The following is a 26,592-nucleotide window of genomic DNA, read 5'->3' on the forward strand; positions in this document are numbered from 1 at the left end:
TCAGTCAGAAGTTCTAGAGGCCCAGTCTTCCAGGTGGTGGCTGAAGGGGCTGGGGAGTCTTGTGGGACTGAGTCCTCACTCTGTGGGATCTGACGCTATCTCCAGGTAGTGTCAGAGATGAACTGGAGGATACCCTGCTAGTGTCTGCTGCAGAACTGATTGTTTGCTTGGGGTGTGTGGAAAAAGCCCCCCAACCTCCACCCCACATTTAGTCACAGAATCTTCTGTGTTGATTGTTGTGGTATGAGAGAAGAGAAAAACTGTTTTTTTTTTCCACTTACATACCAAAAGGGGGAAAAAAAAATCCGGCACCCCAGAATTCTATATCCAGTGAAAATATTCTTAAAGAAGGTAAAATAAAAGTATTTTCAGAAAGAGAATAAGAGAATTTGTCACTAGCAGATCTACAAGACCGTAGAGCCTAAAAGATAAAGAATAGAGGGAGACTTCAAACACGTAAAAGATATCTGCAAAACTGCTTTCTCAATCAGAAGGCATTTTCAAGATGATCTTGCCCAATCCCTTCATTTTACGGATAGGCAAACCAATGAAATTAAAGACTGTAAGACACGATAATCACCCAGCAGTTAATCTACTGGAAAGTAAGTCTATCGAGTTCTTAAGTCAAAGGAATGGAAGGAAATAAGATTTCTTTCATAACGAGTCAGAATACTGTCATAAACAATTCAGAATACAAAAATTCAGTAACAGGACCCTGTTAAAACTGGCATAGACAGGCTGGGCACAGTGGCTCATGCCTGTAATCCCAGCACTTCGGGAGGCTGAAGGGGGCGGATCACTTGAGGTCAGGAGTTCAACAGAAGCCTGGCCAACACAGTGAAAATCTGTCTGTACTAAAAACACAAAAATTAGCTGGGCCTGGGCCGGGCGCCGTGGCTCCCCCCTGTAATCCCAGCACTTTGGGAGGCCGAGGTCAGGAGTTCGAGACCAGCCTGCCAAAAATGGTAAAATTCCGTCTCTACTAAAAATACAAAATTTAGCTGGGCATGATGGCAGGTGCCTGTAATCCCAGCTACTCAGGAGACTGAGGCAGAAGAATTGCTTGAACCCAGGAGCCGGAGGTTGCAGTGAGCCCAGATTGTGGCACTGCACTCCACCCTAGATAACAGGGCAAGACTCCGCCTTAAAAAAAAAAAAAAAAAAAAAAAAAAAAAGCCTATTTCTTAAAAACTACTAGAGCCCAGTGTAGAGGCACACACCCACAGTCCCAGCTACTTGAGAAGAGCTGAAGTGGGAGGATGGCTTGAGGCCAAGAGTTTGATGGAGCCTCAAAAACAAAAGGCAGAAAAACAAAACAAAAATCCCAAAAAACAACCTACCAGACAGAGATAGTTGTTGCATACTTACATAATATAATTAAAATAATCATGATATAAAAAACACAAAAAATACTCCATTGCATAAAATACTATTTTGTTATATAAGGACATGTCAGCCAGGTGCAGTGGCCCACGCCTGTGATCCCAGCACTTTGGAAGACGGAAGTGGGTGGATGGATCACTTGAGGTCAGGAGTTCAAGACCGGCCTGGCCAACATGGTGAAACCCCATGTCTACTAGAAACACAAAAAATAGCTGGGTATCATGGAGCGTGCCTGTAAACCCAGCTACTTGGAGGCTGAGGCAGGAGAATCGCTTGAACCCAGGAGGCGGAGGCTGCAGTGAGCCGAGATCACTCCAGCCTGGGCGACAGAGCAAGACTCTGCCTCAAAAAACAAACAACTTGCCAGAAGTGGTAGCACGCACCTGTAGTCCAGCTACGAAGGGGGGGTAAGGATGAAGGACTGCTTGAGCCCAAGAGTTTGAGGCTGCAGTGAGCTATGGTTGTGTCACTACATTCTAGCCTGGGTAACAGAGCAAGACCTCATTGCTTACTTGGGGCGGGGGGGTCAATGGGAGCAAACGTGTTTAAAATATCACTGATTTTTCTATTCTATTTAAAGTATTATCATTGGTAATGAATGGAACATAACAAACTCTAAAATTTCTGGTGTATAACTACATGAAATAAATAAAACCATAAGACACAAAGATTAATGGAATTTCTCAAGCCCCTAGGACAGGTATATAATGATGCAATCCACATCTTCAGAAATTCTGTCCAGTGCTGAGAGAAAACAAGATGTCAAATTTCATTATGAAACACGATATATCTGAAAACAGTGAAAAATTACTATTTTGAGTCTTAACAAATATTGAGTTTGTACAACTTTACAACATACATCTCAAGTGCTTCGCCATAGGTACTTACCCCAAAAGCTGGAACTTCTTCACTCTTTATTTCATTTATTCGAACCAAATAGTTAACAAAGTCTCTGGCAGCATTGCTTTGTGCATCTTTTTTATTGGTGGAATTTCCCATGCCAGTGTAATTATACCCTTCCACCTGAACCTTAAAAAAAAAAAAAAAAAAAAAAATACTAAGAGACTGACCTGGGTAATTCTGAGATTTTAAAAATTCGTAATTCAGTAGTCCATTAAGAGACAACAAACAGCTAACTTTAGGAAATATACTCTATAAATACACTGAAAATAATACACCTAAGAGAATTCATGAGCTACTGAAAGAAAAAGCTTGAATTGTGTTGTATCCAAAAATAATGTTTAAGTGGTTCAGATTTTTTTTTCTCATATAACAGAAGGTTCATATTAAAATCTGATTCTGTAATATCCACGAACAAGCTCTCCATTTGTATTTAAGCACTTTGATTTGAAGCAATCAAGAATTGCTCTGCTTTCTAAAGGTGCTTGTAAAACTGCAAACAGTTGATCCAACTTTTCCCATCCCCACTACTGGTACTGAGGAAGCTGAGGAAGATATAGGCTCTAATTAGAATAATTTACCTGTCAGATTGTTTTAAGAGTAATGCTGACTTGAAAATGATTTAGAATAGCAGTCAAGTCACAATAAAGAACTGTCGTTTCCTAATGTGCAACACGTTAACATCTCCAAACAGAAAACATTTTTCTTTTAACCCCAAAAGGAACCCCGTAAATCACATAAATGCAAACTGTATTCTTTAGTACCTCACACATGAATTTCTGCCTGTTTTTGTTCCCCACTGCTCTAATTTCATAGGATGGGGTCATCTTCCTCTTGCCACACCAGGCATACAGAAAATTTTTAACGTCACCCATGATTCAAGTGTCTTCTTCAGATCTAAGAAAACAAAAGTCAGTTAAAAATAGCATTTATAATAGCAAAAACTGCGAGGAACCAATTATCTAGATTACTGAATCTGGGTTAAACAGGATATTCTATCATGTTGCTATTAAGACTCCCCATAAATTTTATTGACATATTTGGAACGTTTATATGTTGTAAGAAAACGGATACAAAACGGTATGATTTGAACTTCATGAAAAGGACATATACATGATCAAGACTGGAAAGAAATACCCCTTAAAATGGTTATCTTTGCGGACTAAGAGTGATTTTTATCTTTTCTTACAAAGTATTTTATATAAGGCCCTATATTCTACAACGGGCACCTTATATATTTAACTCAGTTCATCCTCACAACAATGGCACACAGATATGGTGGGTACTATCATTGTCTTTTCAGGAAGTAAGAAACTAAGATTTAGAAAGTAACTTCCAAGTCACCCACAGTGGAGGCCTAAATTAAAATCCAAACTACTATATATTAAGAAACAAGTTATCATTTGCATATAAATTCAATGTTTTATTCTCATTCTGATTATGATCACTAGCACATTGTCCCCAAAGTTGTAGGCCATGTATTAATAATATAATAAAGTTCAAATACATTAAGCATTCAGTACTGAAGACAGTAACCTATTAACTTAAATGTTCTATACCAAATCTCTCCTTTAGGCCTTATTATTTATTAAAATTTGAGGATATTGAAGTTTTCTTGAAGTGCAACAAGTCTATAAAATACCACAAGATATGGAGCCTATCAGTCAAAATGTTGACTCTAAACTGTAAGGTATGTGAGATCACATTTATAACCAGAGAAAATAAAATATGCTATGAATTTAGTTTGCTGTGAGAAGAAATCCCATTACCAGCATTAAACCGTCTGCTTCACGTTTCACGTTTGATGCATTTTGTTAGCACCTAAGTCTAACGTCATCAAACTACACCCCTAGCATAAATTTGTTACGTCTGAGTGGCCACAGTCTAACTCTGGTCATCCATTTGGCGAAGGGAATGTCCTATTAACAAAAAAGCCATGGAAAGCTGAAAACATTTATCTGGAAATTCCACCTCGTGAATAATTAAACAACAAGCCCTCATGGTGAATGAATAATATGAAATACAAAGGACTATACTATCAAACTCCTGTCTCCCTAGTCTCATACAACCCCATAATGCTCAATACCAACTACATGCTATCGATGACCAAATATATATATTGAAAGTTTAGTCTTTTCTCTTTTTTTGAGATGGAGTCTCGTTCTGTTGCTCAGGCTGGAGTGCAGGGGCGAGATCTCGGCTCACTGCAACCTCCACCTCCCAGGTTCAAGTGATTCTCCTGCCTCAGCCTCCCAAGTAGCTGGGACAACAGGCGCCCGCCACCACGCCCAGCTAATTTTTTGTATTTTTAGTAGACACGGGGTTTCACCGTGTTGGCCAGGATGGTCTGGATCTCCTGACCTCTTGATCGGCCCGCCTCAGCCTCCCAAAGTACTGGATTACAGGCGTGAGCCACCGCGCCCGCCCGTCGTTTCTCTTTAAAGTCCAAAATCAAGTTCGTCCAACTGTGGCACTAACTCACCTATTTGCATGCTAACTTGGCATCTCAGTCAAAACAGAATTTTAAATTTCCCCTCAAATCTGTTCCAACACCCTACCCCTTGCATTTCGGTTTCCATAAACGGTACAACATCCACCAAGTTACTCCTGGCACAAGTTGAGAGTCGTCCACTCCCTGAAGATTTTCCATAGGTATCCCTTGTAGAACCCTTAATGTGTGTCAAACAATATCCATAATAGATCATCTAAATGGATGATGGACTCTTTTACTTAATCCTTAGTAATCTTGTATAGGTAAGATCACTATCCCTTTAGAGAAGGGAAAACTGAGACAAAGAATATCTTGCCTCAGGAAGACAGAGCTCCTAATTATAAGAGTAAGAATTCGGGCGGGCGCGGTGGCTCAAGCCTGTAATCCCAGCACTTTGGGAGGCCAAGGCGGGCGGATCACGAGGTCAAGAGACCGAGACCATCCTGGCCAACATGATGAAACCCCGTCTCTACTAAAAATACAAAAATTAGCTAGGCGTGGTGGCGCGCGCCTGCAGTCCCAGCTACTCGGGAGGCTGAGGCAGGAGAATCACTTGAACCCGGGAGACGGAGGTTGCTGTGAGCCGCCATCGCGCCACTGCACTCCAGTCTGGCGACAGAGCGAGACTCCGTCAAAAAAAAAAAAAAAAAGCACAAGAATTCCAGAAAACGTAGCCTGCCTCCAGATCTACTACCTTCCACCACTACGCGTTTCTGCTTCAAAATACGTCCCCTATCCATTCGTTTCTCCCCATCTCTCCTACCACCACTACCGCACACCCGGGCTACTGAAATATTGTCCTACACGGTTTCTGTTTCCACTCTTGCCACCCTAAAACACATTCTCCTTTGAAAGCCTTCTCGCCACACTCCAGTCACATGGCCTGCTTTCAGCTCCCGCCCAGTTTCTGCCCTTAAGCGATAACTAATCCCTTCCGCTTCTGCAGGCTCTGCTTTTCCTTCGCGTTGGCCGAGGTTATCAGCTCAAAGCCTCCCTCCTTCGAGACGCCTTACCTCGCTATACTAGCCAAAGGCGCTCTCCCTTTACATTCTTTAATTTCTTTTTGCCCTACACACAAGGCCTGTACGACGGCGCCAGTTATTCGTGGCTTGAATGAATGACTGAAGGGCCCTAGACTAGCGGCGCCCCGGCGGCAACCACCACAGGCGATGCACCCCCTTCCCTCAGCCGCCGCGGTGCCCCGGCGTACGCAGGCCAGAGGAGGAAGCGGGCTTTGGCGGCTAGAGGCAGCAGCGGAAAACGCTGGGCGGAGGGGAGGGGAGGGGAGGGGGCCACAGGCTGCCCGGACGGCGCAAGCGCATCGCGGCGAGGCGCGCACACAACCCGCAATCCGGGGACCCGCGGGCGGCTTGTCCCTTCCCCCACCCCCAGCCGCCGCCGCCGCCGCCCGCGCTTCGCAACAAAGCCGGCTGCGGAGCCATGGTCCACGCCGCCCGCCCGCGACCCCGCCGCCCCGCACGGTAGCCGGAACATCTCTCCCTTACCAGCCTTCGCTTCCTGGTGCCCAGCTGTTAGGACCGTGTGTGACTTTGGCCTTCTACCGAGACAACAGAGAAACGCACAGCAACTCGCATGGAGGAATCGGCGAAATGGCTCCGACCGCGGCGCGAGGGGGCGGGGCCAGCGAGCGTACGCATGCGCAGAACGCGCGCCGGGGCGGGGGATGACGGGTGCGCGCCAATGGAGGGGGCGGGGCTCAGCCACCTCGCGGCGCGGAAGGGCTCCGTTGCTAGGGAGATGCGCAGAGCCGGGCGGGCAGCGCGCCAGACCTGGTACTCTGGATAATCCACTACCCTGGATAATCCACTACCCTGGATAATCCGCTACCCGCTTTTGCGCATGTTAGGGAGTTGACGGCCTGTAGCATTCTGATGCAGCAAAATATTTCGCAGGGTCTGTCATAGGGATCTCCGGTGAGAGGAGGTTCCCTTCGAAGGCAGAACTGGAAACCTTGCTAACTTGGTAGGGTTGTTGAGATAATTACATGAGATGGCATATGAAGGGGGGCTTGGTTCAATACCTGGCACGTAGTAGGTGTTCAGTGGGCGTAGTTACCGGATTGATTCAGAGAGTCTGAACGCCACTGTCCCTTGAAAGAAAGAAACTGGCCGGGCGCGGTGCCTGTAATCCCAGCACTTTGGGAGGCCAAGGCGGGCGAATCACTTGAGGTCAGGAGTTTGAAACCAGCCTGGCCAACGTGGTGAAACCCCGTCTCTACTAAAAAAATACAAAAATTAGCAGGGCTTGGGGGCGGGCGCCTGCAATCCCAGCTACTTGGGTGGCTGGGCGGGCTCCTGCAATCCCAGCTACTCGGGAGGCTGAGGCAGGAGAATCGCTTTAACCTCGGGGTCGGGGGCGGCGGCGGAGGTTGCAGTGGGCCGAGATCACGCCATTGTCTGGGCAAGAGAGCGAGACTCCGTCTCAAAAACAAACAAAAAATCATGAAAGAAATAAGTTCAGTGAAGGCGGGCATTCTGCCGGGCTAACGCAGGTCGCTCCTTGCTGTGCCTGGAACATTAAGTGCTCAGCAAACTACTTTAAGGTAGGAATAAAATCCGCAAGGTTGCTTTTGTTTAAATTGGATAACCTTTTGTGTTCCAAGTCTTTGGAGTAATTTTGTGTTCCAAGTCTTTGGAATAATTGTATCCTTAAACTAGTCACTGTTAAATTTTGAACTCCAGTGCTTCCCATGAAGGTAATGATACAAAACATTTCCAGCTGGGATTGTTCCAGGGAATCCAGACTAATCAATTATCTGGGCTCATTATATCTATGGATCTTTATTTTTCACCTCTTTCCTTATGTTTTTCTTAATCCTTCTAGCTGATAGTGATCACTCCCTTTAAAACTGTCATTCTTAAAATCAGAACAACATAGTTTGGCATTTACTCATTTTCTTCATGTGATTGTTCTCTTTAATTAAGAATAAAATCATTGAAGGAAAGACCTTAATTTTTTTTTTTGTACCCTTCAGGGTGTTGAAAGCAGCAGGGGCCTAGAAGACATTAAACCGATACCACAGAAATACAAAGGATCATTAGAGACTATTATGAACAACTATATGCCAACAAATTGGAAACTAAATGGAAATGGATAAATTCCTGAACAGATACAGCTTACCAAAATTGGACCAAGAAGAAACAGAAAACCTGAAAAGACCAACTATGCGTAATGAGGTTGAATCAGTAATAGTCTCCCATCAAAGAAAAGCCCAGGCCCTGATGGCTTCACTGCTGAATTCTACCAAACAGTTAAAGAAGAATTCATACCATTTGTTCTCAAACTCATCCTGTGAGTGCAGCATTACCCTGATACCAAAACGAGATATGGACACAAGAAAAAAAATCTACAGGCCAGTATCCCTGATGAACACAGATGCAAGAATCCTCAACAAGGCCAGGCGTGGTGGTTCACGCCTGTAATCCCATCACTTTGGGAGGCCAAGGCAGGTGGATCACCTGAGGTCAGGAATTCGAGACCAGCCTGGCCAACATGGCAAAACCCCGTCTGTACTAAAAATACAAAAATTAGCCGGGCAAGGTGGCGGGTGCCTGTAATCCCAGCTACTTGGGAGGCTGAGGCAGGAGAATTGCTTGAACCTGGAGCGGGGGCAGAGGTTGCAGCGAGCTCAGATCGTCCCACTGCACTCCAGCCTGGGTGACAGAGTGAGACTCCATCTCAAAATAAGTAAATAAATAAATAAAGAGACTCAACTAGCATAAATGAATTGCAAGTGTTTTATAGTATATAATGAGCACAACAAAAGTATCAATATATTATATGGAAATACATTTTTCAAAGCTGGATCTTTAGCTTCCAAGGATTAAGGAGAATTTTGTTACTGAGTTGGTTCTTAATTCAGGCTCTGCACCTGAGACCTAGAGTCCCCTGGGATTTGGGTCCGAGGACTGGCATTACCTTTGTAGGTGGCCCTTGGCAACTAGCACTATCTAAGATCTTAACATTTGCAGATGAAGCCTTAAAACATGTCCCAAAAGTATGGAAAGTGGGCCGATTTCAACACAACCATTACCTGTTCCCAGTAGCTGACCAACTAGGAGATTTCAGAGGTTAGTCAACTGGGACAGAGCAGGATAGGGAATTTTTTTTTAAGCTTTATTATAAAACAGGTAACTGTCCCTATCTTAAGAATTTGGAACTGAGGCTATAGGTCACTCAATGATCAAATAATGAAAGGTCTGCTTCAACTGGACTACTTAACATTTCACATTTACCTTTTTGACTAGAAATAACTGATGAAAGTTCACTTAGTTTGGTGGGAAATAAGAGATACAAAGATATCTTCTCCTCCAGGATGAGACTCCCAAAGGCAAATGTTCTCTGAGTACCACTGTTGCTCAAATTTAAGACCTTTGGAGTTCCTCTGAGCATAGTTCTGCTCTCATATTTCTGATCACTCCATCTAGACTCCTACTCAACTTCTCTTCCTCTGTGTGCACTCCAATTGCAAGTCACACCCAGGTTCTGTTCTTAGCACTCTATATACCCTTTACCTGGAGAGTCTTATTCTTCCTATATTCCAACCACCATCCATATGCTGATATGGACTGAATATTTGTATCTCCCCCAAATTTGTATGCTGAAGTCCTAATCCTCAATGTGATGGTATTTGGAGATGGGGCTTTTAGGATATAACTGGGTTTAGATGAGGTCATGAAAGTAGAGCCCCCATGATGGGATTAGTGCCCTTATAAGAGGACAAGACCAGAGCCTTCTCTCCTCTGATATAATTACCCACATAAACCTTCACATATTGAAGAGTTGGTTGATCTCTTAACGAAGGGGTCTCCAACTCCTGGGTTGCAGACCACTACTGGTCCATGGCCTGTCAGGAACGGGGCCGCACAGCAGGAAGTGAGCAAAGGGCGGGCAAGCATTACTGCCTGAGCTCCGCTTCCTGTCACAGCAGCAGAAGCATTAGATTCTTACAAGAGTGTGAACCTTATTGTGAACTGCAGATGCAAGGGATCTAGGTTGCGTGCTCCTTATGAGAAAATGCCTGATGATCTTAGGTGGAACGGTTTCATCCTGACACCATCTCTCCCAGGCCCCTGGTCCGTGGAAAAATTGTCTTCCACGAAACCTGTCCCTGGTGCCAAACAAGTTGGGGACCACTGGTTTAAAGGACTGATGACTCTTTTAATGCAATGAGTGACACAGATGAAGTATATAATCTGGATTCCAGCAGAAATGGTAGTCTAGATTTTGAGAATGAAGAATAGAACCTATCTGATACTTTTAAAATTATTTTCTTGTTAATAATTACGGTCATTCAAAAGCCAATTTCTATTAGACTTCTTCCTTTTTTATTGCTTGTTGTACATATGTATAAGTGAATATTTGTCTTTTCTATAAGCAGTTGTAACATTGGAAGTCATTTTTCTGTCTCCATTGTACCAGTTCTTCTTGAACCATTTGTTAATCTACAAGTTCTATGGCTATATAGAAATCTATTCACATTCACAGCATTTCGCAACGTGTTTTGCTCCATTTTTACAGTTACATTTGCTTTCTCTGTATTTATTCTACAGGAATTAATTTATTTTATAGTTTGGCTTGCTTCTTAGTTATGTAGTCTTGAAATGCCATATTCACATTTGCTTTTATGGTTCCCATATTAAGGTTCAGGGCTTTATTTACCCATGCATTTGTATATTTGAGCATTTTTGTTGCCTGCTTTATACAAGCTTTAACTGAGACTAATACATGTCTTTCTTTTCTTTTTGTAGAGACAGGGTCTTGTTATGTTGCCCAGGCTAGTCTCAAACACCTGGCCTCAACTGATCCTCCCACCTCAGCTTCTGAAAGTGCTGGGATTACAGGCATGAGCCACCACAAGAACAACACATTTCTATAAGGTTATGGGGTTTTACTTTTTTCCAGTGTTAATTAGTTTCACATATCTAGAATTTGTAATTTCTTACTGGATACTAGTATAGAATTACTGTATTTATTTACCTGAACAAATTAATGTTTCCCTCTACAAACTACTTTAGATTTTCAATAAAGGTAAATGGGATGTAATAATCTATTAAGAAAAAATGACTCAGAGTGGAACCTGTAGCAAAATATAAATTTGCTGTATTTAAGAGTAATTGAAAGCAAAAGATTCCAAAAGCTTGAAAAAAATGGAGATGCCCTCAATAAACTTACCATTGAAAAATAACAGAAAATGTTGAATACAAAAAAAAAAATGTATTGCTGTGCTGCCAAGAAAGAAAATGCTTTAGAGGTAAACATAAATGAAGTGAATGAATGAATCCAGAGAGGCAAGAGAACCCTGACGTAAGCACCTACCCTGAAAGGGTCTGCCGATTTTTAATGAACTTGAGCTTCCTTTTAATAAAAGCTGCATTGGGCCTTAGGAGAAAGGAGACAAAAGAGACTGCCCAACATGCAGAGGCTGACAGGAGACCTACACATAAGCCAGAATGCCTTATATCTTCAGTGAAAAGTGAACAACAATAGCAACAATGAAAAACCAAACCAACCAGAAGAGGGGTATAATAAGGAAACTTGTCTATCAAAAACTAGATGCTAGGTAGAATAAAAAAAGACTCACTTCCTATGATATCCAAAAAAACCTCAAGCCAATTATTTAAAGTGGTTATTAGTCAGCAGAGATAAATCACTTAGAAGGATTAAAATTATATTCTCTTTGGTGGAATATTCTTCTATCCAGACCTCAAATAATTCCTATAAAAGCTCAAGTTCAAAAAATCATAGAACAGGTAAGGATCTTAAGTACCTCTGATGAGTGGCAGGGTATAAGTGGCTCATGTGGGTGATCCCAACACTTTGGGAGGTTGAAGTGCGGGATCACTTGAAGCCAGGAGTTCAAAACCAGCCTGGCCAACATAGTGAGACCCTGTCTCTGTTCTTAAAAAACAAAGTCCAATGAGTTGAGTGCCAGCAGAAAAAGAAAACTGACAGAATTATATATAAATGTTTTAGATACTAGAATTATCTGCTACTGAATAGAAATATACCTTTTCCTCGTTATTATGTTTAATTCACTCCTGAAAACTCTACTGCTAAGTGAAAAGCCACTAAATGAAAATAATATTTTAACTGGAAAATCATGATGCATTCTGTGTAAACCCAAGAAAACTAAACAATTTCAGACCAAAAAAATCAATTTTTCCAGAGACAAGGTTATATCAACAAGTTGAAATAATAGACAGTTTATTTACAAACTGTAATGTAATGAAGGCTTGTTGTAAACTTTCTTCCTTCTGTACCAATTTTTCAGTCTTTAGAGGGACCTATAGTTATTTTACACTCTAAATTTATAGCACTTAAAGTTACAGCACAGAAAAACACTGTGAGTTTAATGTTCCTATGACTTACAACACCTTACAGGAGCTGGCTCCTTTGCAGTCCCTTTAAATTAATCACTTCCTACTCCTCCCTGGTGTCTGAGCTCTGATTCATTGGCTTTTGTTCAGTTTTTCACACTCCAGACTCTCCCATGGCTCAGAACTGTCAAATATGTGGGTCCTACCACCTGGAATGCACCCTCTGCTACTCTTCACCTGACTGATTTCTTTCCAACATTCTAATTTCAGATTAAGTCTAATGGACCCAGAGAAGCCCCCTCTCACTACCTTGTGGAAATTGGTCCCTCTTCTGCACCTCCATCCCCCACCACTTTCCTCTGGCCATACTGAAGGATCTTGAAAGACATACAGATAGGTGCAGTTCTATATAGACAAATGAAAGAGCAAAAGGCAGAATATACTTAGCATTTTAACTGAATGATTCTGGAGTTCTGCTCAAATTGGGAAGTCAAACCTGATTGAGGTTATTACCTTAGGAAAAGGACAGTACTAATTGGTCAATATTCAGGGGAGTTCAGATAGTAACTGCAACCTGAAGACCAGCTAGGCCTGTGATATGGTTTGGTTGTGTCCCTACCCAAATCTCATCTTGAATTGTAGTTTCCATAATCCCCATGTGCCGTGGGAGGGATCTGATGGGAGTTAACTGAATCATGAGGGTGGTTACTCCCATGCTGCTGTTTTCGTGAGAGTGAGTTCTCACGAGATCCGCTGGTTTTACAAGGGTGCCTTTTGCTCAGCACTTCTCCTTGCTGCTGCCATGTGAAGAAGGATGTGTTTGCTTCCCCTTCTCCCATGATTGTAAAGTTTCCTGAGGCCTCCCCAGCCATGCTGAATGGTAAACCTCTTTCCTTTATAAATTACCCAGTCTCAGATACATCTTTATTAGCAGCATGTGAATGAACTAATACAACCTGTGAATATTATTTGCCACTCTAACATGCTTTAAATGTGTCCACTCATTCAAGCTCTGAGGGTGGATCACTTTGTTTCACCCTAGTCTGAGGATTCTCAAGAATGTAGTAAGTGGTCATTATCCCACCTCCTTCTACCTGAGGTAGGATAACCTTAAAATGGTGCAAACTGATCTTGGACTGTAGACCACACTGAGATGCTGATGCACGTGCCCGCTTGTGGGAACCCACTTCCCCATGACATCAAAGATAACCTTGTTATGTGTGCTTGCTGATAGATGAGAAGGCTTGTCTCTCACACCAAAGGCTGGCATTTGTGACAATTTCTGTGCCTATAGGGCCTAACCCAACATCTGGCTCAAACGTGGGATGCTGATATTCATTAACAGCATTCTAGCAGAATATATCAGAGAAAATATATCAGAAGTGAATGTGTGATTGATGTATAATCTCCTTAGGTGGTCCCTCTGGAATAGAACTTGAACACTCTCTGTAACTGGTCTACAGATAAAGGTAACACATCCTGCTGGATATAGTTCTCTATGTATTTTGTTGAATCCATTCCATTATATTTATTAATTGTGTGATTAAGACTTAAGAAAATGCTTTAGGGTTTTCCTTCTAGTTGTGTAACTTAACATGCTAAAATGTATTATGTATCAAACAATTTCCTAAGAGTCACCAAGGGGGTTCACAGAGAAACTATGATTTGGGTTTTTTTGTCCACCCAGATAGCCATTTCTCAGCCCCAGAAACCAAGTGTGAGGTAGTGCTCTGCCTCTACCTGGGGCTTAGCTCTGCTATTTGCATAATTTTGGTTCCAAGTTTCCCTCTTACTTCCACTGGAGGAAATTGAGGGTTGAGTCAGCATGTGATAAGGAAATGGTTAAATGGCTTGGATATGTTGTTTCCCCTACTTGATTTGATGGGTTTGTAGATCCCACTCCATTTCCTCTGTATTAAAAGCCTTGGTGAGCCCAGGTGGGTACCTAAACTTGGGTTGCAGTCACTCTGCAAAGCCCCTCGACCCAGCCTTAGACATCAGCCTCCTAAGAGTTTGGATTTTCCGTGCCCTTCAGGTGATCAGAAAGAAGAAATTTCTCTCAAGTTGTGGCAAATACCCTTTCTAGGAAAGAATATACATTACTCCCACTGCCCCCCAACCCTACTTCCACCTCACCCCCATGGCATTTTCCTACATCTTTCAATAAACCCAAGAGAGATCTTCTTTTTTTTTTTGAGACGGAGTCTTGCTCTGTTGCCCAGGCTGGAATGCAGTGGCGTGATCTCGGCTCACTGCAAGCTCCACTTCCCGGGTTCATGCCATTCTCCTGCCTCAGCCTCCCGAGTAGCTGGGACTACCGGTGCCCGCCACCACGCCCGGCTAATATTTTGTATTTTTAGTAAAGTCGAGGTTTCACTGTGTTAGCCAGGATGGTCTCGATCTCCTGACCTCGTGTTCCGCCCACCTTAGCCTCATAAAGTGCTGGGATTACAGGCTTGAGCCACCGCACCTGGCAAGAGAGATCTTAAGTAAAAACAATTCCTAAAATCACTCCTGTCCCTCCAACCATCCCCAGTGGACTGATCTCAGATTTCTATCTTGAAACAAAGACGTTGGAAATCAGCTTTTAGTACTGTGTTGAATGAAATATTTCACATGCCATTACTGTAGTTTTAATGTTAAAAACAATTTAGGAATAGATTATAAACAAAACGATAAGTTCATAGTATTCCAAAATTTTACTTGTTAAGTGCACTATTAATAGCCTAGTGCTATATGATATTCATTTCTTCTCTCTTCTTTTTTTTTTTTTTTGACACAGAGTCTCACTCCGTCACCAGGCTGGAGTGCAGTGGCGCAATCTCAGCTCACTGCAACCTCCGCTTCCCGGGCTCAAGCGATTCTCCTGCCTCAGCCTCCTGAGTAGCTGGGACTACAGGCGTGCGCCACTACACCAAGCTAATTTTTGTATTTTTAGTAGAGATGGGTTTCACCATGTTGGTCAGGCTGGTCTCAATCTCGTGACCTCATGATCTGCCCGCCTCGGCCTCCCAAAGTGCTGGGATTACAGGCATGAACCACCGCACCCGGCCATGATATTCATTTCTAAGCTACTGGATGTTAACAGAGCTAAACTCAGACCTGGTCATTTTAAAATCATATTTCTCTTTATGTTCACAAAAGCTCATTAACCATCTTAAAAATCCTCTAAGCATTGACTTCACAAAAGCAAAAATAGAAAAATAGTTCTTTGTTTATTGGATACCCAAGATTTACTTTTAAAATTTAAATTTGGCTTACGTATCATTAAGTAAGGATAGCACATCCTCAGAACCAAAAACTAACAAAAAACTCATTTTCTTCTTTCAGGAAATTAACAGCTACAAAGGCAAAAAGAGGGTTGAGGATATATGAATATAACAACTTTTAACTAGCTGACTAATTAAAGAGAGGATTAGCAAAGATAATTGAAGTCTACCTATAATTTCAAATTTGCATTTTGAAGAAGTTTTATTTTTAATTCAAAGAGATTAAAATAAGGAGCAAAACTGATATGAATTTCAAATACTCTTTCTCTGCCAATGATCAAAACAATTAGAGATGAAATGAAAACAAAATCTTAGGTAATTAACAGACTGGATAGTCAAGTTTAAAATCTGTCAATATACTTTGATATCAGAAAGCTTACATCAAGGTTTGTTAGAAGGGAGATTAAACAGTTGTTGATACATTACACAGAAAGAAAAGAGTAAAAGGAGGTATGGAGAAAAAGTTGTGAGTCCTTTGGGTCCTCCCCAAATCTTCTATCACTAAAGAAAAGTAACTAGTTGCAAGTGTGACAGGATAATAACAGTAGCCCCCAGGCTCACTGCAGAAAGGAAGTCGGCCTTCGATTTCAATAATTCAGGGTCCTGTGGGAGAGACGGTCTTCTCAGTGGAGGAAGGGGAAGTTTGTGGTGCCTAGAGGAAGAGCCCTTTGGTTCTTTGAAACTTTGAGTTTTCTGTATAGCAAAAAAGTGGAGACTTAAATTCATCTTTGGGGAAGACCTTTTCCTTTGTTATGAGAAAGCCGTCGTTTACTTAGTTATAGGAACTGAAACAAGTCCTCACCTGACCCAGTGTTTTCGAAGAGCGAAAAGTGGTGACGTCGAAATGAATTCAAAAGCATCCATTCTAGAGTTAGACTGAGCAGCCAAATGAGCTGGTGTATTTCAAGTTGTATATAGTTGAGACATGTTATAGTTTGGTATTAAAGTGCCTGCCTAAATGCAGTAGCTCAGTTTTCCTAGATTCCAAATGAATATTTATTAAAATGAAGACATATTATAGTGGTTTAAAATTAGACAACTTTAAAATAGGATTAGGAACCAGACATCGAGATAATGAGAGCTCCTAAAGACAGATGGAATTAATCAATTACAATTTTCCTCTTGATTCCATTTCATCCATATAAACAGAAATTTCTCCACAAAAAAATTTGTGAAATGAATGACTGAGAGTTGTGACTCCCAGAGTTTTTGCCCCTTCACAAAATAAGACTTTTTAAGGCTCACAATAGGTACCTCAATGCTTGTTGATTGATGTGAGATTTCATTTGCTAGGAGAGTTTATTCAAGTTCATCTAAAATTCCCTGAGAAAAAAATGCACTATTTAAGGTAGATTATATCTCAAGGTGCAAACCCTGATTTGATAGAGAGGCACTAGCTACCAGCTTCCAAGTTTCCATCCTTTAAATCAGTGAAAGAAAGGAAATCCAGGCTCTTCAGTTTAGCTTCAGCACTATCAGTAAACTCCCTGGAGGCTTTCTGCAGTGGAAGCCGGGGTGGGCCCATTGGAATCCCAGAGACCAGAGTCATGATGGCTTTGGTCTGTGACACTCCAAAACCTAGACGGGAAAAATAAATGAGGAAACATGACTGGTACCGTCTATCTCTCCACAAAAATCCCAAAGAAGGAGATCATATGCTAACAGCAACTACTACAACAGGAAAAGATTAAAACAAAAGATGGGAACATTTCTAGTCAATATGACAGATGAGCAATCATTCAAAATCCCTCTTCCTGCTTCAAACACATAGAAACGCTGGAAAATTTTAAAAGTTGATCACAGTAAAAGAAAACGAAGACTCAAGGTTAACCTTAAACCCAAGAAGGTGAAGCCAAAGGTGTCAGGAATAAAGAGGTCAGAAGGGTGAGGAGAAGCTGATGCCAAACAGCCCTTGAGGATAATCCGATTTAGGAATATACTATTGTTGATCAAAGGAGGTAGGACTTTATTGTCAGGATGAAATTTAGTTCAAGCTTGTTTAGGAAGTCCCTGAGAAATGCAGTACTTAAGGTGGCTTATGACTCAGCGCTGCTGTTTTCATGCTGGTGTTATACGGCTGGGATGGGAATGGAAAATGAAGCTTTAGATCTATGCATGGTGAGAAGCTGGAATTAAACTACCTATGTAAAACTGGTAGTCAGCGTTCTATGAAAAGCAATAGAAAAAAACCCAGCCCACTGGTCTGGGGATAAAGAAGAAAGCTTGACTTCTACTAGGCGTGTGGATGGAAACAGATCTCATGAAAGAAACTCAAGCCTGAGCCAAAGGTGAATGCTGGATCTCAATGTACGTCACACACTTAGTATAGGTACTATACTAAGAAATTAACCCAAAGACTGGTTAGAACTGATGGAACTACAGTGTCCTAGCAGAGGCAAATGTAAACTCACTTGATAGGGCACCTTACAACCTAATGTTCAATGGGTTACCCAGAAAACAACAGTCTCTGAAGACAAGCTCAAAGCTAAAAATTACAAAACCCATGAGGAAAAGCAGCAGCTTGAGAACTAGCACATTCAAAAATAACAAAACTCACATCCTGAGAGTAGATGACAGAAAATTCTGAAAGAGACTTCTCAGAGATAAAAGAAGGAATAGAAGCCATAGGCTAAGGAAGTAAAGAATGGTAGAGTATAAAACAACAAGAAATACTGAAAAAAAATATATATTTAGCGGCCGGGCGCGGTGGCTCACGCTTGTAATCCCAGCACTTTGGGAGGCCGAGGCGGGCGGATCACGAGGTCAGGAGATCGAGACCACAGTGAAACCCCGTCTCTACTAAAAATACAAAAAATTAGCCGGGCGTGGTAGCGGGCGCCTGTAGTCCCAGCTACTCGGAGAGGCTGAGGCAGGAGAATGGCGTTAACCCGGGAGGCGGAGCTTGCAGTGAGCCGAGATTGTGCCACTGCACTCCAGCCTGGGCGACAGAGCGAGACTCCGTCTCAAAAAAAAAAAAAAAAAAAAAGAAAAAAAGAAAAAGAAAAAAAAAAATATATATATATATTTAGGGAAATCAAACAGTAAAAACATAGCTAAAGAAAGAATTAGTGATTTTCAAGGTATATCTAAGGAAATAATCCAGAATACAGCATAGAAAGATATGTTAAATGTTTTTTAAAATTGAGATACATATTGAGAAAATCCAAAATACAACTAATAGACTTTCAGAATGAGAGATTTGAGTAAATGTAGTCAAAACATTCTTTACAGATAACAGAGAATTTTTTCAGAACTAAAGAAAGACAAAGCCTTCAGATTGGAGAGGCAGAAGGAAGATCAGGTATACTGTTAATATGTAAAAAGCATAACTAATAATTATCCATCATAATCCCCAATCCCCATCTTCTAAAATGTCTGTAATTTGTTTTCTTAGCTGGCTATTGCTTTCAGATTCAAGATATAAGAAATAAGTTTCTTTTGCTAAGTTAACTTAGTTACAGTAAAAACTGAGCATTGGGAGGGAAAATATTAGCATGATTGAATATACAGTAGGCCTCCCTTGTCTGCAGTTTCACTTTCCATGGTTTCAGTTACCTGTGGTCAACTGCAGTCCAAAAATAATAAGGTATTTTAAGAGACAGACAGAGAGACTGACCATAGTCATATAACTTTTATTGCAGTATATTGTTATAATTGTTTTATTTTATTATTAGTTACTATTTATCTCTTACTATGCCTAATTTATAAATTAAACTTTACCATAGGTATGTATGTACAGGAAAAAACATAGTATATATAGGGTTTCATACTATCTGCAATTTCAGGCATCCACTGGTCATCTTGGAACATATCCCCCTGAGATAAGGGGGGACTACTACACACATCAATCTTTTAGTTTGTCTAAAATTTTAACAGTTCAATACCTATTTTAATGTACTTTAGGAACATAATAATTATCACACCAAACCCACAATTTTGTGAAAACATTGCTTAGAACAAGGGAACAATAATAGGTAGTTCATAGCACTGGCAGCACACAAATGTGCAAAAATCATGAAAGTGGAAAAACAAACAGAAATGTCCTTGAAGGAGTAAGAGAGTGGGTTGAGAACCCTGCAAGAATGAGGGGCATAACACAAGAGGTGCTTGGGGGAGACGGAGGAGTTGCCAGGATTATGCAGGACTCTGACAGAGAGCAGGGAGGTCTGCCAAAAATAAACTTAAAAATTTTCCTGCATTAACGCAGATTCAATTGGCCCAAGGGCCAATCTCTTGCAGAAGAGTGGATAGTGGCATTTGTCATTTGTTATAGATGATTTAAGACACTCTGGAGAGGTTTCTCTACTCAAATTCACTGTATTTCTCCCCACAACTGCTCCCCAATTTTACTTTGTCATATTATCCAAACCTCCATCCATTTAGGCTTACTTGTGATAATAAACTCTGTTTAAATTGTAAATACTCTTGGGAGAGCTGTCAGTCATTCACAATTTAGTAAAATCTGTATTTAGACTGCCTTCCTCCAAGCACTTAGGCTGAAATCAACCTCAATGCAGTAGTAGAATTTTAATGAGCAGAGGCAAGTAAAGGGAGGGAGTGCTAACGGTTTAGGAGAGAAAGAATGGAAAATGGGGTAGGTATGTGCTAAAATGGAGAAGGCTGCCAAAGATTTTCCAACTAGGTTTACTTCACAGTTTTATATGGTTGGCCCCAAGGGTTAATAAGGGAAACAGAACTCTGCTTGCAACAGACCATTAAAAGGTATTCTTGTTGAACCCTCAGAGAAAGTGATGGTATTCCATTTTCTTTACAGTCTCCAGCAGCAGACAAAGCAGAAGACGGGTGGCACTTACCTAGTTTGACAACAAAGTTGATAAATCTCTGGATACAAAACTAGAAAAGAACAAACATATCTATAGTTAGTATTATTGAACTGTGTAAACAATGTAAAAAATGTAGAAGTCAGATTACAGAAACCCTAAAAAGTCTGCACACCTTCATTTACTGAAGGTCTGTCAGAGTGGAGAAAAACAGCCAAGTGAAGATGACTGGGATCCATCCAGGCTAAGATAAGATCTTTTCATACATGTAGGCTTTACAGAATGGGCCCATGCAGAAAAGAAGCTTCAATGATGGAATTCTACAAGAGAGTAAAGACGGGAATCACACCCCTTATCCATCTGGCTTACGTAGGTAAACTTATCAGCTAGTGCAGTGGTTTCCAAACTCGGGTGCATATAAGCTCTGGGGCACCTTCCAGGATGCCTAAGGAGCACGTGGCCGAGGCTAAGATTTATGGGAATCAATTTCTAGATCCTCAACTTCCATAAATGCTGTTTTCTAAAATTGATCAGCATAAGAATCTGCATGAAATGGAGGTGCAGGTTGTTCTTTTCTGCTTCCCCTTTCATAGTCTTTTCTACTTTTGAAAAAAAAAAAGACATGCCTTCTATATCATTGCCTTGGGATACAAATCAAAATGTCAATATTGGTATTGATAAAGAGAGGGACAGTGATTCCTCTAATTAATAGGTAATAAGTCCTCTAAAAATCAGAGGTTTTTCAATGATTTGCTTTCTACACTGCTACTCAGGTTTCAGCTGGAAATCATTAAAGCATTCTGTGATTTTGACATGACTCAAAAAATGTTCAAAGAACTGGGTGACACTGCTGTAACAAAATTCCTTCCATTATTATCTAACTTACATGAACACAGTTTTGTAGCACTTATTTCTCTAAAAACAAAAATAGTATTGATGCCGAACCTCAACTTATCCTAGCATTAAGTAACATTCATCCACGGATTCCAGACAAATTGATTTTTTAAAAAAGAGCCTCATGCATCTTTTTTTTTTTTTTTTTTTTTTTTGAGACGGAGTCTTGCTCTGTCGCCCAGGCTGGAGCGCAGTGGCATGATCTCGCCTCACTGCAAGCTCTGCCTCCCAGGTTCATGCCATTCTCCTGCCTCAGCCTCCCAAGTAGCTGGGACTACAGGCGCTCGCCACCACGCCCAGCTAATTGTTTGTATTTTTAGTAGAGACGGGGTTTCACCATGTTAGCCATGATGGTCTCGATCTCCTGACCTCGTGATCTGCCCACCTCAGCCTCCCAAAGTGCTGTGATTACAGGTGTGAGCCACCGCGCCTGGCCTTAGAGCCTCATGCATCTTATTAAGAGATGCATTTTCAATAACATTTTACTTTATATTTAAAAGTATTTTTCAAAATGCTTAACATATTTGTTTTAATTGACTGTATACTAGAAATAAAATTTAATGTAGAATAAAATTTTAATACCCAGAGTCTTATAAACATATGTGTTCTACCCCATGAACAATATAGCACATTACATTTACTATCTTATACTTTGCTGCTTTTTTCCATTTAACATAGCATGTAAATCTTTCCAGGTCAGAATACATAAAGCTATCTCATTTTAAGAGCTATATATAATTCAATTGCATAATAAAATGTATTTAACCATTGCCTTATGGATGATATTTGGGCTGTTTTTATCTTTTGCTGTTACAAACAAAGCTGCAAAGAATATCTTTGTACATGTGTAATTTCACTCATGTAAATATAACAGATGGCACTTAAGTACATTAAAGTGAATGAGATAAATTTAGCCCTAACTTTTTGTCTGCTTCTTCACTTGACTAAAAGCTCTTTAAGAGCAGAAACCACCTTTACTGAAATTATGTACTGAGCAAGTAAGACTCACTCACACATGCCTTAAGAAGAAACAGAGAATGTGGTAAACTAAGTTCCTTACCAACATTGTTTTCAATAGGATGATTTATTTAGAGTGGGACTAAGAGGGGAAAAAAGATGGAGACTGCATTAACCAATAAGAGAAGCCATTGAATGGAAGGGTCAGCATTATAGCTGCTTCAGTCTACTCCATCTATGATTTCCCTGTTCTGCTCAGAACAGTTTAGAATTTTCAGAAATAACCTTTTCTAGGAAACTGGGCAGGGTGGGGGGAACCATCAATGCAAGGAGATGGCAGAGTCTGCACAATTCATTCTTCTTACCCTTATCTAAACCAAAGTCTTGTCAATGTTTAGTTTATTTGGCATAGCTTCCTAGATCCCTACCCTGTTCCTGTTCTTAGCTTCACTTGGTCTGAGGATAGACAAAGGTGAATATTACATATGGTATTTAAACTTTAAGGAGGAAGTAGATTTATGATGGCTCAACTGTGAGGCCTATGGGTAGGGAATAATTAACCACTCTCGATTCTGCTTCTTCATGTTCTCTTTGGGTTGGGGCTGCAGGTCACTTCCTTTAACCCCCAGGATACTTTGTACTTCTGATCTGTAATCTCTGGTTACCCTGATGGCAGCCTGTCCTGTTCAGAAAGATCCCACAGCCAAGCTTTATTAGGACCAACCACTTGCTCCAATCTTGCTTCTGTCTTTCCATTCCCACTTATTTTCTTGGGATACTCCTCTCAACCACTTATACTATCCTGAAAATCCTCATGCCTCTCAGACCCCAAAAGTCTTGCTCTCATGTCCACCCTACTTTCTTCCAATTCATTCCATTTACACTTTAGAACCATGTGTTAGAACCAGATGTTAGCTGGGCATGATGGCGCATGCCTGTAGTCCCAGCTACTCAGGAGGCTGAGGCGGGAGGACTGCTTGAGCCCAGGAGGATTCAAGGCTGCAGTGAGCTATGATCACATCACTGCACTCCAGCCTGGGCAACAGAGCAAGAGCCTATCTCTAAATAAAAGAGAACCAGTTGTTGAGACTGTTCCACCCTTCATTGAGGCTCTTCTTTCCCTGGATGGCTAGGCTGTCCTCCATGGAACATTCACAGCAGCCACTATGTCCTCTGGGGTCTTCCCTGCAACATATCAGCTTCTGCTGGTTTTTCCTTCCTGTCTCAAATCCTGTATCTACTTTGGATCACCCACTAGGCTCTTATTTCCTTCCTGGTGGATGTTCCTAGTTCTCAGCACATTTCCGGGGTGGACAAGACTGACCTGCCCTGACTTTGAATGAAGCCTTCCCCATTTTAGGTTACCATCTTCATAGCTTCCTCATATTCTGTGATAACTCTGGTGTGATGTCCTCAAGGGGACAGCCTGTGGTCATTTTCCCAGAAATCTATGACCATTATATTATAGTCACAAAAGTACTTTGAAGATAGAGTAAAAATAAGATCCTTTCTAGGAGGAAGAGAGGAGCCATCCCCGTAGGGGTCCTGTCCTGATTAGACATGTCGGGAACACAGACAATGGGGACAGCTTTGGTTTTAAACAAGAAAAAGTACAAAATAGAAGAAAGGTAAAGAAAGAAGTGGCTGGGCAATTTTAATGAGGGCAGGCATAGTAGAGAGAAGAAAAAGAATCCTCAAGTGGGGAAGAAAAAAGGCTGTGATTTATGGGAAGGGAAGAAAACGTTTACCTGATAGTTCAGGGCTAAAGAGAAGTCCTTTCGTTCAAAAGCCTCCAACATCTGGTTTGTCTTTTTTCCCAGGTAGTTATAGGTACTGGCAAGACAATAACAAATACTGCAGGTTCAGTAACTCAACCGGAAAGGTCCAGATCTTCAAATCCCTCTGCTCTTTAAAAGGGAAAAAATACACCTAGTCCTCCTAAAGTCTGTTTTTGGATCCTAATCTATTAGGGGATCAGACTGTCTTCAGTTCTGAGTTTTCCAGCAATACTAAGCAGTACTACAGAGAAGGAAGACAGGCAAAAGGGGATAAACGAAGAAAAGCAGAAAAAAGATAAAAAAAAGATGGAGGTGTACTTGCTAGGAAGCGACTGCAGCCAGCTCTTGCCCTAGGGTACACACAGGTGCAATGCTAGACAAGAACTGTGGATAAAAGGTAGCATCTGAGGTGAGTCCTAAAAGCCTTATGCTGAAAAACTGGGTGGATAGAACACCATGAAAATAGGGGCAAATCCCAACAAATTACCTATATTCCTTGCTAATGTGTATATTACTTAAAGACTAGTTTCTAGATAGTAATATTAATAATGATGATAATAAAATGAGGGATCATTTACTAAGTGCCTATTATATTATAGGTGCTTGACATAAATCATGTCTAATCCTTGTAAAACCCTGCAAGGTAGGCCTGGTTTTTATTTTGATTAAAGAAGGGCTTCAGAGTTTCCATGAAAGCTTTCCATTGCTTCATGTTGTCTTCTATAACAATTCAACAAAAATGGTGAGAATTTGATCTGACAAAATATTTCTGTGGACTTAAAAAACTCTCCAACTCTACCTATAAAGATAAATATCTTAAATAAGTCACTGAATTCTTAGAGAAACCAGCAAGGTAGAAGGTTATAGAAACTCATAATAAGGACATTTCCCCAAGTTCTTTAAATTCAAATGGCTTCTCTCATAGTAAGTTGGTATCAGAAAATGTATTCATCTTGATGTACCAATAACAGAAATGTTGTTGGACTTGTATATATAGAACCGGGGTCAACAGCAAGGGATTCCGGGAATGTGAAGCTCATGTTATCTTCTGGCAATAGAGTAAGGAAGAACAATGTCTGAGGAGTTTCAGAATACTAACATTTGAATCCCAGTGGTCTTAGGCGTATCCTTGGTTAGACAGAAAGATGATTGTAACTAGGGAGAAACGAAGTCTAACCAAATGTACTTTGATTGTAGATTATGTTAACAGAATTAAAATGCCTAGTATGGAGGCCAAAAAGCAGGAGCCAAAAAAGTAAGAATTTCCAGGTGGAAAAAGGTTTAATGGTGATATGGTTTGGATCTGTGTCCCTGCCCAAATCTCAGGTTGAAATGTAATCCCCAGTGCTGGAGGTGGGGCTGGTGGGAGGTGATTGGATCACAGGGGCAGTTTCTCATGGTTTAACACATCCCCCTTTGTGCTGTTGTCATGATAGTGAGTTCTCGTGAGATCCAGTTATTTAAAAGCGTGTGGCACCTCACTTCCTCTCCCTCCTGCTCTGGCCATGTAAGATGTGCCTGCTTAGCCTTCCGCCATGATTGAAAGTTTCCTTCAGAAGCCAAGTACATGCTGCCACGCTTCCTGCACAGCCTGCAGAACTGTGAGCCAATTAAGCCTCTTTTCTTATAAATTTCTCAGGTATTTCTTTATAGTGATGTGAGAATGAATTAATACATATGGTCAGCAAATACAGCATTCAAATTTCCTCAGTAGAAATACCCCTGTAGTTACAATGGCTGTCATAGGCCATCTTGGCTTGGTGAACAAGCCATTTATATTATTCAACTCAGTCACTCTTCCTCACAGCCAGGCTCACCAAGACATGTTATAAATGTTATTTTGCTCCCCTGGTACCTTTCAGTTAATGCAAACATTTCATTCAATCTGCTTGGAAGCATATTCTTATGAATCAGGTTAACATGTACAGTGGACATGCTAATTGAATTGCCTGTCTTTTGCTAAGTAGGCATTGGGCCACATGATTCTGGTTGAACCTGACATGGACACTTGCCTAGGTAGTGCTATCTAATGATGTCCCGAGATGCCACGCTTGGGCAGCCATGGCTGGCCATGTGCATGCTGAAGCAGAGAAAGCCTATCTGGATACACAGAGAGAGAGAAGATAAATAAAAGAGATGTGCAGGAAGATGTGGAGGTGAGTCTCTCCAAAAAACCACATAGAAAAGATAATCTGCCTTGGCTGTTGAGATTCTGCAGTTCTTGGCTTTCATCTTCTCTGAGGCCTGGTTGTACATCCTTCTCTTGGGTTCTATGTGATTTCCCAGTATTTTATAATAACATATCTTCTTGTACATAAGCTAGTTTAAATGGGTTTCTGTTACTTGTAACCAAATAATTTCTGACAAAGATAGAACTCACAAAGTGTTAGTCCATCCTTGAGACACTGGTCACCAGTGACTACAGCACTAACGGTCAGCTCCTGCTAAGGTGTAGGCCCTGTGCGTGTACTCAATTCATGTGCTCATGTATCTCACCCCTAACTGCAACAGATGCTTCTAAGCAATGACTGAATTTTTTTTTTCTTTTTCTTTTTTTTTTTTTTGAGATGGAGTCTCGCTCTGTCACCCAGGCTGGAGTGCAGTGGCTTGATCTCAGCTCACTGCCACCTCTGTCTCCTGGGTTCAGGTGATTCTCATGCCTCAGCCTCCCGAGTAGCTGGGATTATAGGTGCCTGCCACCACGCCTGGCTAATTTTTTTTTTTTTTTTTTTTTTTTTTTTTTGAGATGGAGTTTCGCTCTTGTTGCCCAGGCTAGAGTGCAGTGGCATGATCTCGGCT

At 41.2% G+C, this 26,592-nt stretch overlaps 3 protein-coding genes and 1 long non-coding RNA gene across 8 annotated transcripts in view; 2 read left to right on the plus strand and 2 right to left on the minus strand.

Moving 5' to 3' along the window:
• Window positions 1-6,424, minus strand: part of DHX9 (DExH-box helicase 9) — a 49,177-nt gene extending 42,753 nt beyond the window's left edge. The window contains exons 1-3 of the mRNA XM_055233494.2: window positions 6,280-6,424; window positions 3,048-3,180; window positions 2,272-2,412 (exon numbers count right to left, since the gene is read on the minus strand). Coding sequence (XP_055089469.1) covers window positions 2,272-2,412; window positions 3,048-3,158 — 252 coding nt within the window. The 5' untranslated portion in view covers window positions 3,159-3,180; window positions 6,280-6,424. The remainder of the gene's footprint in view (window positions 1-2,271; window positions 2,413-3,047; window positions 3,181-6,279) is intronic.
• Window positions 5,944-15,528, plus strand: LOC134731942 (zinc finger protein ZIC 5-like). Its single transcript, XM_063613590.1, has 2 exons — window positions 5,944-6,424; window positions 15,445-15,528. Exons 1-2 carry the CDS (start codon window positions 5,944-5,946, stop codon window positions 15,450-15,452), a joined length of 489 nt encoding a protein of 162 aa, XP_063469660.1. The 3' UTR covers window positions 15,453-15,528.
• Window positions 6,514-8,518, plus strand: LOC134731982 (uncharacterized). The gene is made up of 2 exons (XR_010114755.1): window positions 6,514-6,757; window positions 7,770-8,518. It is a non-coding gene; the product is annotated as an uncharacterized lncRNA (long non-coding RNA).
• NPL (N-acetylneuraminate pyruvate lyase) overlaps window positions 15,220-26,592 on the minus strand; it is a 41,290-nt gene continuing 29,917 nt past the window's right edge. For all 5 annotated transcript variants that reach the window (XM_063613782.1, XM_055233500.2, XM_063613783.1 and 2 more), the window contains 3 exons: window positions 23,764-23,848; window positions 20,198-20,237; window positions 15,220-16,961 (listed from right to left, as the gene is read on the minus strand). In XM_063613782.1, coding sequence (XP_063469852.1) covers window positions 16,777-16,961; window positions 20,198-20,237; window positions 23,764-23,848 — 310 coding nt within the window. In that variant the 3' untranslated portion in view covers window positions 15,220-16,776. The remainder of the gene's footprint in view (window positions 16,962-20,197; window positions 20,238-23,763; window positions 23,849-26,592) is intronic.

The sequence above is a fragment of the Symphalangus syndactylus genome, chromosome 19, assembly GCF_028878055.3.
Source record: "Symphalangus syndactylus isolate Jambi chromosome 19, NHGRI_mSymSyn1-v2.1_pri, whole genome shotgun sequence".
In the NCBI taxonomy this organism is placed as follows: Eukaryota; Metazoa; Chordata; class Mammalia; order Primates; family Hylobatidae; genus Symphalangus; species Symphalangus syndactylus.